At 37.0% G+C, this 12,812-nt stretch overlaps 2 protein-coding genes across 3 annotated transcripts in view; one reads left to right on the top strand and one right to left on the bottom strand.

The window, feature by feature from the left end:
• Positions 1 to 12,812, bottom strand: part of LOC138403628 (facilitated trehalose transporter Tret1-2 homolog) — a 321,523-nt gene that overhangs the window by 143,033 nt on the left and 165,678 nt on the right. The gene's annotated exons all lie outside the window — the stretch shown is intronic.
• LOC117990938 (MOXD1 homolog 1-like) overlaps positions 1 to 12,812 on the top strand; it is a 98,560-nt gene that overhangs the window by 47,070 nt on the left and 38,678 nt on the right. For both annotated transcript variants that reach the window (XM_034978439.2, XM_069504895.1), the window contains exon 2: positions 7,098 to 7,574. In XM_034978439.2, the coding sequence (XP_034834330.1) occupies positions 7,143 to 7,574 (432 nt within the window). In that variant the 5' untranslated portion in view covers positions 7,098 to 7,142. The remainder of the gene's footprint in view (positions 1 to 7,097; positions 7,575 to 12,812) is intronic.

Raw genomic sequence — 12,812 nt, 5'->3', positions numbered from 1 at the left:
TGCCCAGTGAAATAAATATACGTAACACGCAAAGACTTGCTTAAAGGGATCCTATATGACTAACGACTTCAACCCAAATTTATTTTTGCAAAGATCACTTTGTTGTAAGTCTTACTTAATAACTTATTCAATTTATAAAGAGAAAACGATATTTTTTTACGTTTACTATGAGTTTTTAGAAATATATAAAAACTAGCTTATGCACGTGACTTCGCCAGCGTGGACTTCATAAATTTCAAACCTCCATTTAACCCACTCAGGGGTGGAATTTCAAAAAATCCTTTCCAAACCAAATTTCATGTATCTAGGACCAGCTGTTTAGGCTGTGCGTTGATATATAAGTTAGTCAGGACTCTAAATTTTATATATATGGATACTACGTTAGTCCCCGCGTGACATAGGGATGACATTTCTTTGTTTACATATTTAATGACGTCACATCATGGCTGACAGCGTTTTCTGCGTTTCAAATAAAAATAAAAACTGTATTTTTTAAAATTGGATTTATATATCCATCCTGCGTTTTTAATAATTGTGATTGATATATTTCGTTGTCTTAAGCAAAATACTATAATAAATAATCATTTATTGGACGAAATTAGATATGAGTCAAGTAGCCTATTATTATCTCACGAAATTTGACAATTATGTTATTAAATTTATAGTTATTATACTATAGTCTCTTAATGCTAATTAACGTAAATTGCAAACGCATTAATTGCTTATTTATAGGCCCTAGTATGGTATGAGTCATGATTCATCCATAAATTACTTAGCAGTGTTCAAATGTGTAATTCGATAAATATATAGTTGGCACATAGTTGGGGCTAATGTCCTATAACCTACCTACTGCCTACTGCGTCGTAGGTAACTAATGGATTTTATTGAGTAGGTACAGCTTTACCTAATGGATTTTCAATTTTTAAAAAGTATGTACTTGTGGAATCGGAGGAAAAAACTGGCCAAGTGCGAGTCAGACTCGCTCACCGAGGATTCCGTAATCCGTACTACAGTCGCATTTTTTCGTCATTTTGCACGATAATTAATATAAAACTAATATGCATAAAAATAAATAAAAATCTGTTTTAGAATATACAGGTATAAAGCCCTTTCATATGATATCCCACTTGGTATAGTAATCTAACTTGAAAAGTTGAAAAATGAAAATGCTAATTATTTGTTCATGAGCACATTTTAATTTTTTTTGATTATGAAATTCCCGGTTTTCAGATTTTCTGCTATGAGAGATAAGAGATAATAGCAGATAAGCCTCATGTCTACTAAGATCTACCTACCTGCCAAATTTCATGGTTCTAGGTCAACGGGAAATACATGGGAAATACCCTGTATGTTTTTTGACAGCTTTCTACCGGTGAAAGGTTTTTCGAAATAGGTTCAATAGTTTCGTAGTTTCAGAGATTACCCCCTACAAACAAACTTACAAACATTACCTCTTTATAATCTTATGCAGTACGCACCTCCGCCGCCTTCATAATTTTTTTTTTTTTTTTCTTAAAGAATATTAGCCATTTTAAATGACTAATATCCCCCTTTCCTCTCCAATTAAGCGTCAAGCTTGTGCTAGGAGTAGGTACGACAATAGTGCAACGGGCGGGGGTTGAACCGTCGACCTTTCGGTTTTCAGTCCACTCCTATACCGGTTGAGCTATTGAGGCTCTAATTATCTCTTTCCAACAGGATATTTTATGACCATTTAAAGAGCAACAACCTTTATTCTCTATAGAAAATATTGAATAATCTGAGCTATTTTCGTGGTTTCTCAAAGTATCGGTTATGCTTATAATATTTATAACGAGCGAGCGGTTGCCACTTCCGCCCTATAAGTGGATAATAAGTCAGTTGTCTCTTTTCGGTGTGACTGCTTCGATCTACTGATTTTGTGGTCATCTTTTTTCTTGTCTATATACTTACATACATACATGCTTGGAGTTTCTGAGAGCTATGCTTGGAGTTTCTCTACGCGATCAAATCAGAAATGAGGAGATCCGTAGGAGAACTAGAGTAACTGACATAGCTCAACGGATTGCGATGCTGAAGTGGCAGGGCACATAGTTCGTAAAACCGATAGACGTTGGGGTCTCAAGGCGTTGGAATAGTGACCTCGCACCGGAAGACGCAGTGTTGGAAAACCCCTCCACTAGGTGGACGGACGACTTCAGGCGGCGCAACACCGTGGCGTGTGGAAGTCCCTACAAGAAATCTATGTCCAGCCGTGGACGTCTATCGGTTGATGATGATGATGATGATGATGACGATGCTACTTACATACTAGCTTACGTCCGCGACTTCGTCAGTGTGGAGGTGGACTACACAAATTTCAAACCCCTATTTTACCCCCGGATTTTTTCAAAAAAAATTAAGCAAACAATTTATTTATTACATTTGGATTTTGGAGATTCCTGTTAGGTTCCTATATTATATTATGACATGTATGATTGTAATTGTAAAGTATGAAAATTCTAACCACAGAATAAATAATAACAGTTTAACCAAACCATATATTTATTACATTGGGGAACTGGAAATAAATAATATCGAAGGGCGAATCTCGGTTAGCAAAAAATATACATATAGGTAGGTAAACATATGGGAATACACCGCTCTGAGCAAAAACTCGACCATCTGGTCCCTATGGTATCGCACGTGAAATTTACGGGGTATTACTGAATAAGTCATTTGATGTATTAAGTACATAGATGCTAAATAATACTGTGGGTAAAATAAATCATAGATGCTGAATAAAATAAAGTGGTGGTAACCACTAGGTTAAGACGTCAGGAAGGTCGGGAGTTCGATTTCGGGCATGCACTTCTAACTTTTTGGACTTGCTTAACGGTGAAGGAAAACATCGTGAGGAAACTGCATGCCTGAGAGTTATCCATAATGTTCACCTTTCGGCCTTTTCATTCTGAGAGGAGACCCGTGCTCAGTAGCAGGCCGGCGATGGGTTGATCATGATGATAATGATGACATAATAGTCAATCACTATATCAATTGTCATCACTATAGTAAGGCCATTACAAACGTGCGAACGGGGTCATAAATCATTACGATCAAGAGTTGTGAGAAAAATCGCAGAAATTGTTATCGATAAAGGGATGTTCGGCCGCAGATAGTAGAAGCAGGTCAAAAGTATGGGCGCTTTATATAACCTGTTATCGACTATCGACAAATTCTTTTGTTGTTGTTACACACAACACCAGAGCATCGGGTTCCATGTCCATCAGGCCTGTATGTGCGAGCGAGAGGTCCTATAAAAATGATTTATGACCCTGTTCGCACGTTCGTAATGGCCCTAGTATATTGAACGCCTCCCTTTATGTTAAGCTTGACCTGTGGGAGACCATTATGATTAAATTTTATTTTTATTTTTTGAACAAGATTTATTACTGAGAGTTTTCATTTAATTGCAAAAACTTACGCGTCACTGTGAATACTCTCCATAATATTTAAATAATAAAATTAAACTATAGTTGTCTGTTATTTTGGCAAATTACCTAATGTCATAATATGCTTTCCAGTTATATTTCGGGTATTATGAAAATTTATGTTAAACGTGAGAGCTTGAACTCGTTGAGGTTAATTTGCAAATGCGATGTTTTTAATATTATACTTACATTAAAAACTCTTTATTCTTCACGGTTTTTTTTGCATACAAAGTAGTCTGGGGTTTGAATTGCGGCGCTTGGGCCATTGGAATAATTTTATGTATTTAAATTAAAGTATGAAAATCTATTTCAAATGATTGCATGATTTTAACTAAAAACAGAAATAGATATAGTCATTTTAGATTTTTTATCCGTTTAGAGTAGTTAGCGTTCAGATTAGCGTTTTTTTTTTTGCGCGTTTTTGTACATGCGTCTTTTGTCACACGCGTCTCGTACAAGCGAAGACACCGCGCTCTAATATAAGCTCCTATGGCGCGCGAGCTGTTTCTTCTTCGGAGTCCATATTGCCAAAGATAATATATACAAGTTGTTGGTTGGTTGGTGTTGATAATATATTAAACAAGTATATAATATATACTTGTTTAATATATTATCTTTGATATTGCTACTGACTAGGGGTTAGGGGTGGTTCTGGCCTCTGACATAAGTGCTACTGACTGATCCACCGGGACTGGTTCGAACGAACTAGGCGAAAAGAACGCACGCGCATTCGTTTATTGAAGCGTGAAATGTAGCGCGCTTGTAACGCTAAAACGAGCGTTATACGCGCAAAAAAAGCGCTAGTCTAGTCTGAATTTCAGACAGTGAAAGCCTTAGTGAAACTCAAAAAAAAAAGTTACTCAAAAGACTTTGAATAGGCTTTTTCCTTTCCCAGAATATTTCGCTCTAATGTCCTTTTCATTAAAAGAGCAAAAAACTCAATTTTCCTTTCTGGATTTTTCTTTTAATAATTGTGCTTGGACACCTATTTTACGACATATCTAAATATATAAAAGGAAAAGGTGACTGATTGACTGACTGACTGATCTATCAACGCACAGCCCAAACTACTGGACGGATCGGGCTGAAATTTGGCATGCAGATTGCTATTATGACGTAGGCATCCGCTAAGAAAGAAATTTTGAAAATTCTACCCCTAAGGGGATGAAATAGGGGTTTGAAATTTGTTTAATCCACGCGGACGAAGTCGCGAACATAAGCTAGTGGGTGATAAATCTTTTTCGAATGTTAAATTACCAATATAGAAATACTAAGCTATTAGACAGCCAAAAATGTTATAGCTTCTGAAATAGGCAACTTTTAGGACTTTAACAGTCGAACTGAAAGCTATATACCTAGTACTTTTTACGATTATTACCCTATTTAAATTCTATAAAGGCGTGTAGTTGAGGCATGAATTCGAAAAGGGTAATAAAATGTGCGGTTTTTACCGACATTCTAAGAAGCCTGATGCTGTTGACGAACCGCTCTTCCTAGTAGGATGTGAGCACGTAAGGTGTCTTGTACCGGAAACTATACCAGTTTGATGACTGGGAACAACATTTTTATGAACTGTTTTTTGTTCAAGATCCGTGGCCACAGTAGGTATAGGTATAACAGAAGAAGCCTTATTATTCTGCACGTTTCGTATAATTTTTGTATGTCATAATGATCAACCCATCGCCGGCCCACTACTGAGCATAGGTCTAGGAATGAGAAGGGTTTACGTCATAGCCCGCCACGCAGACTTTACACACCTTGGGTTAGCGCGGGGGCTGTGCGGGAGTGCGGGCAGCGGGGCGTTTCCTCCCCGATTGTGATATCGACATGTCGCGTACTATAGTATAGTTGGTATACTAAACAGCAAATTATGAATAGGTAAATGAGATTTGCCACAAACAGGCTATATGAAATTATCTTTTAAATACATCAAAAGAAAAGAAAAGAAAGATATTTTAAAGTGATTTGACTGTTTCCCTTTACACTGTGGTGGTACTCGTAGTAAAAAATGTCCAAGTGATCCAACTTCGTAATTTCAAGCAAGAAACATTTTGCCTGCAAATAAAAACAGTGTTCTTCATTACAGAGCGAAGCCTTTTATTAGGTACTTTTGTGCTTTACTTTTAGATATTTGAATATAAAGGGGTCATAAAATAAACTTTAGTAGGTACCTACTAAAGAAAATTGTACTTACTAAAATACTTAGTGTTTTAGAATGTCTGGAACTGGATTTTGTATTTTAAAACTAAGTACTTTTTTTTAATTTATAGACTAGCGCTTGGCTGCAATCAGACCTGGTGACAAGTGATGATGCAGCCTAAGATGCCTAGAAGTAACCCGAGTATACGCATCTTCTAGGCGCTTGCCTAGAAGATGCGTATACTCATAGTAAGATAAGTTAAATATAGTACCTACCTATTAGGAATAATATTGAAAAAGGTATTCAAAGGTCGTCTCTAGGGAATAATAATACTTATTTTCAAACAAAATTTGTTAAATAACATTTTAATCCTTGAGATGGATAATATAGAGACCTTAATACGAATACGATTAGGTAATATTCAAGCTGTGAAAGCGTCCTAATCGGATTTCGGGGTTCGATCCCGGGCCCAAACCTCTAACTTTCGGAGTTATCATGTGCGTTTTAAGTAATTGAATATCACTTATTTTAATGGTGAAGGAAATCTGCATGCATGAGAGTTCTCCATAATGTTCTCAAAGGTGTGTGAAGTCTGCCAATCCGCACTTGGTCAGCGTGGTAGACTAGGGCCAAAACCCTTCTCACTCTGAGAGAAGAACCGTGCTCAGGAGCGAATCAGATATGGATTGATGATATGATCATGATAGGTAGATGACATGATAGGTGCTCTGTAGTGAGCCGGAGATGGGTTGATCATGATGATTTATAATGGAGATGACGATTATATTACGATTTACTTTTTTTTTATTGTAAGTATATTAGCCATGTTAAATGACTAATATTCCCCTTTCCTCTCCAACTAAGAGTCAGGCTTGTGCTAGGAGTAGGTACGACAATAGTGCAACGGGCGGGGTTTGAACCGTCGACCTTTCGGTTTTCAGTCCACCCCTTTACCGGTTGAGCTATTGAGGGTCTATTGACTAGGCAGGTATAATTTTTCTCGAATTCTCAAATCTAAATTACAATAAACTCATACCTAGGTATCTAGTTTCTGACTTGTAGTTTCGCAATGAAAAAACGCTAACCTAGGTAATACGACACTGCACTGGAGTAACTCACCTATCATTTCTTTTTCGAGCTAATTTTTAATTCCCATAATTATATACTCAGCAAAAAGTAAAACCGGCCAAGTGCGTGGCGGGCCACGCGCTGTGTAGGGTTCCGTAGTCACAACTTAGCCATGATAGTTTTCCTTTGAAATTGATTATATGAATAGGTATACTACTGCTGTGAATTTTTTCACGTTCCTATATATATACCATATGGCTGATATAAAGGGGTAGTCACTAGGTAATAGTCTCTGAGATTAACCGAGGACGGACGGACAGACGGACGGACATGGTGAAACTATACCTAAGGGTTCCTTGTTTACTACGGAACCCTTAAAATAACTTGATTATTCACAGCGCAAATCTGAGAAGTCTAACATTTCGTTCCTTTTGTTTCAGATTAGCCAGAATTAATATGTGCAGACGGGACTAAATAAAACAAGAATGCATCTACAAACAGTTTTAATATTAAGCGCTTTTTTTCTGTGTAATGCAAAACTGCCGCGGTTAAAACAACATATACAACCGAACGAGCTACCACAGAATCTCGAATTGAATTCACATTTACAATTATTAGAAGAGAGGAAAAATGAGAGGACAAGTCGAATAGTCGATCAATACAGTACGCGGCATAGGAGAGAATCGTTCAATTCGCGTTCATATGAGTCTGGTTTGATATGGGCGCATACGGAAAGATTAGACGAGAACGGAGATGTGATTTTGCGGTGGGTGAACACAGATTCGAGTATTACCTTCAGATTGGAGGCGAGAACTCGTGGTTACGTCGGTTTAGGATTCAACTCGGCGAGGAATATGAGAAAGGCGGACTTGGTTGTCGCCTGGGTGGACGACAGGCACGGGAACGCACAGATTCTGGTGAGTTGCACCTGTTGTTTTTTCTCACGATGCGTTCTGAGGTGGTCCTAATGCCGGCTACACCCCATCAAGTATATTATAAGTAATTGATCATTTAATTGATAATTTTTCTGTGACATTTTATTTTCGATTAATAGCCTGAATTGGAAGGGCTAGGCACATTTTTTGCGCACCGGATCAGCCTGTCTGTCCAGGGCGGAAACGCAGCAAGTATCCGTGGCACCATTCCACGTGGGCATGATTTGTATAATGATTAGATAAGGCTAGCTTTAAGTTTTACTGTAATATTTTCAGTGTACATGTGCATTATATGTTTACATCATACAATATTATATATACATGACATGTGGTATCAAGCTCCTAAGCCATTAATCTAAACTATAAAAAATAACCTAAACTATAAATAAGTCATTAATTTAAACTATAAAAACTCAAAACAAAATAAGGACCACCCTAACTTTATTGATTTGTTTCAAAATCAGTCGAGTAGGTACTTCCATCACTGTTGATTAAAATAAAACAAAATGGGTTAACCGGAAGTCATCTATTAAAAAAGAAAATCACATATAGTGCAAGTTTACGGGCGGACCCTCATTTTATTTCGAGTAAGTAGTTCACTTGATGGTGTGTGGAGGCCATTATGAAATTTCAAATGCGGCAATAAGATTTAAGAGGTGGTTTGATTTGTTATTTTTATCTTGCATCTAGTGTTTAGTGGTAAATTAACCCGCTGCTTTAGAAAGATTTATTTCTTAATTAGTTCAAAGAAGTATTCCAATGTTCTATTCGAATATGGCGTAATAAATAAAATTACTTAAGTGTTCCAAAGTTCGTATGCCGGAGGTTCAAAAATACCAGTACCTATTACATACGTGTATACATCATACAACATAGGTACTATGGATAATGGAGGTAAACTAAGGATTTGAATTTTGTGTAGGTATTCTTTTTGTTTTTTTTTTTTATTTAGATACAAGTTAGCCCTTGACTGCAATCTCACCTGATGGTAATGGATGATGCAGTCTAAGATGATAGCGGGCTAACCTGGAAGGGGTATGGCAGTTTTTATTAAACCCATACCCCTTTGGTTTCTACACGGCATCGTACCGGAACGCTAAATCGCTTGGCGGCACGGCCGTAACTAGCCACGGCCGAAGCCTCCCACCAGGCCAGACCAGAAATTTAGAAATCATCAAATTCCAAACCCCTGCCAGGAATCGAACCCGGGACCTCCCACTAATAAGACCACAACGCTCACCACTGCGCCAGGGAGGTCGTCATTCTACGCGGATGAAGTCGCGGGCGGAAACTAGTGTTAAATAAGTAAATTCTTCTTTAGTAGCAAAGTCTTATTTAAGCTAGCTCTATATCCATCTATAGTTTCACTTTACTTACATCGTGCGAAGTAAGAAAGTATTTCACATTTTTGTCTACTAAGTTGAAAAATAATTGGTTCCCAAGCGGAGTTTCTGCTTGTACATAATTCTAATTATTATTCTCATATCACTCGCGTTCGTTGTATTTTATGGTTTATCATGCGTTAAATGCGAAATTGTGCCTTGAATAGCTAGGTACCTACTACCTAGATATATTGTGAAATAGGTTATAAAACGATATAAAATTGCTGATTGTATGCATTTTATTTAAACAAAAACAATACATTTTAAAATAAGTAGATATAAATTTTAGGTAGGCGCAATGAGAGCATTATCGTGGCAATAATCTCGCATATCTTCTTACGTGATCTCGCCGTGCCACAAAATTTCACACAACTCTTATAAACCAACCTCCCCCATAGGGCGATAGAACAGAACTATTCTAATCCATATTTCCATATTCACACTAATATTATAAATGCGAAAGTCTGTCTGTCTGTCTGTCTGCTAGCTTTTCACGGCCCAACAGTGCAACCGATTTTGATGAAATTTGGTACAGAACTAGGTTTTTATCCCGGAACATTAAAGATTTCCCACGGGATTTTAAAAAAACCTAAATCCACGCGGACGAAGTCGCGGGCGTCATCTAGTAGAATATATTTTTATTCAAGTACATTTTTACAAGTGCTTTTAAATCGTCAACTACATAGTTTAATTTACCATACTAGCGCCGACAATTAGTGGGTCGGCCTTGTTGCGATTGTCTCGCCCGTAAAGCGCGCTGTGCGCTATAAGTTCATGGGAAATCTCAAATTTTTGTCCACCCCCTAAAGGCCCAAACCATAGAGCTCAAGTTACTACTTCAAAATATGAAGTACTTCTAAACAATCTGTTTCTAAATGTAATTAAATCATTATTATTATATACCTTTGGATTTTAATATACCTTTGGAGCTTACAGCCGCACTCAGAGTCGCTAATCGTTACTTAAGATTGAGTTAAAACGAGACAGATTTATGTGAGAGATATAGCTCTGTCTCGTTTAACGATTAAGCTACTCTGAGTGCGGCTGTTAGTCCTTTCTATCTTTCGCTTCACTCTTACAAACAGGTTCAGTGGTTTTGGGTTAAATTTTTTTATTTGCGTTGTACCTCAGGTAAAAATCTTTATTGAATAAATTACCATAAGTATTTCATATCTCAATTCCCCAATAATGTTAAACAGATTTTTCGGTGCTCTTTAAAAGCAACAATGTCATCGCACCTACAAAAGTGCCTACAGTTTGATAAATTGCGGTCTTCTCGTAATTTATGCTCTTACAAGCCCTAATATCAGGTTTACAAATATTTATCATTCAACAACCTAATACCACACAACTTTGGCCCCAAAAATATCGTATTTGTGCCCACACAAACATGGCGAAATTGTCTGTAAACAAATTATTCTGTAGGTACGTATTTAAGAGACATCATGTCTTTGAAATTGAAATACCGAAATACTTAGATCTTTCATATAGATTACCTACCTACGTAGTTATTAAGGAATTGTTAAAATTGGAATGTTGAATTATTTATTTTCAAGTTAAGTATGGTAGGTACCTACCTACCTACTTAGTGTAGGTAGGTACTAGGTTTATGTAGTCCACGCGAAAGAAGTCCCGGAAATAAGCTAGTCTAAATATATAAAAGCAAAAGTTGACTGACTGACTGATCTATCAACGCGCAGCTCAAACTACTGGAGGGATCGACCTGAAATTTGGCATGCAGATAGCTATTATGACGCAAGGATTTTTGAAAATTCAACCCCTAAGGGGGTCAAATAGGGGTTTGAAAGTGTAGTCCACGCGGACGAAGTCGTGAGCATAAGCTAGTATAATATAAGGACGCAAGGGCTTCTAGATAATATTACCAACAGGATTATTTGTGAATCATTCAAAGTTTTGTGTTACGTCGAAAGGTTCCCATTCATCCCATTTAATACTGAATCCTAACAAGGTATCCACTTACGTAACGAGAACAAAAAGTTGTATGCGTCCCGCAATCGCAACTTTGAACTTTAACGCTGTGTGTTACAGGCTATTGTGACTGCAGATTTAAATTGTTTCTGAAACAATGGTTAGACTGTGGTTTTGATTGCTGTCAACGTCCTATGTACCGGACCGTGACGGCAGCCACCATCATCTTAACTGTCTCTTTTGTATACTTACAGTTTTTTATTTCTCACCTGTCGCCATTAAAAAACCGGTCAAGTGCGAGCAGGACTCGCACACATAGGGTTCCGTACCTACCATCGTACAAGGTATACCTACCGAACACTGCAAGCTAATGACGGGCTGCAGCATATACCTACATAATATATGTGATTCACTAAATTATTTTTTTCGGTGACCATACCGCAAATTCACGGTTTTCGGATTTTTTCTTTACTTGTACTATAAAACCTACTTGCTTGCTTACCTACCTAGTAACCTACATATAATTTGTAATTTCATGATTCTAGGTCCACGACAAGTAGGTACCCCATAGGTTTTCTTAAGAGACACGGCAGACGGACAGATAGACAGACATAAACAACAAAGTAATTCTATAATTAGTTTTTTCCTTTTGAGGTACGGAATCCCAAAAGTGAGGCAGTTTGAAAGCGGTTTTTTGTAACCTTAACTTTATAATATGCACGCGCACTTGTGGAAAAAACCTCACCAGTTGAATACAATGTTAATCCATTCAAAAAGTTGGAAAAGATGCAGAAAAAAAGAAAAAAAAGAAAGAAGATCATAGATAGATACACCCTTGATGTCTCGCATCGCAAGGGATTTATGATAAAATGGCTAGTGGTTACGGAACCAAAACATATTTTTCGATTGCTTACTCATCAAAAGTTTACATATTCTATTCTATTCTATTCTATCGACATCCTGATCAATACCAGCGGGGTGATTCGCTAACTCTGTGTCTAACACTGAATGAGACACACCGAGCCCATTTGACATTTTTTGATTCTATAGTGCTGCTTCATTGAGCGGCCGTAAAATTAAAAAGGTTTTCTCAATTTTTTCATTCTTATTTTTATACGTATTTTTAATGTAAGTAGGTAGGTATTCCTTTGTTAATATCACAATAGTTATTTATAAAGCAACGTAGGAGTAGTTTGTAGTCCCATAGCTCGTAAAGTTGAAAAATTAATTACCTGCGTTCAAGCGCACGCTGCATGGACATTTTGAAATGTTAGTATCTATTATACCTACTCGGACTGAGAAAATGTTTTTACGCGGAAAACACAAACCATATTTAATTTTTTAATTTTTAATACACTTCGATATGACTGCTGTAGGTATTATTACTTTAATTTGGACTGGTTAGCCCGTTTATACTTTAAAATTTAAATATTATAACGTTATAATAACGAATACGATATCCCTACCTGCGTTAGTGCACTAATAGTTAAAGTAGTTCTTCTTCTTCTTCTTTACCTTATCCCACGCTACGTGGGGTCGGCACAACATGTCTTCTTCTTCCACTCATTCCTGTCATTCGTCAACGTATTATCCACCTCTTTTTCACGCATATCCTCTTTCACGCAATCCATCCACCTTTTCTTTGGTCGTCCTCTCCTCTTTTTTCCTTCCACATGCATACTTAACACTCTTCTAGTGACATGGCACCATTTATAACACACAGTTATTACTACTTTAACTAATTGTTAAAGTAGTTATAACTGTGAAAATGTTTTAACGCGGAAATCATAGAGAAAATTTCATATAAATGCTTCCATATCTAATCTACATCAAAATAATATGTATTATAAAAGGATGACTAACTGGCTGATCTATGAACTCACAGCTCAAACTACTCCTACTGGACGGA

This window comes from Maniola hyperantus, chromosome 19 (assembly GCF_902806685.2).
Source record: "Maniola hyperantus chromosome 19, iAphHyp1.2, whole genome shotgun sequence".
NCBI classification, from domain to species: domain Eukaryota; kingdom Metazoa; phylum Arthropoda; class Insecta; order Lepidoptera; family Nymphalidae; genus Maniola; species Maniola hyperantus.
The sequence above is the reverse complement of the archived record's forward strand: the minus strand, read 5'-3'. Positions and strand labels throughout refer to the sequence as shown.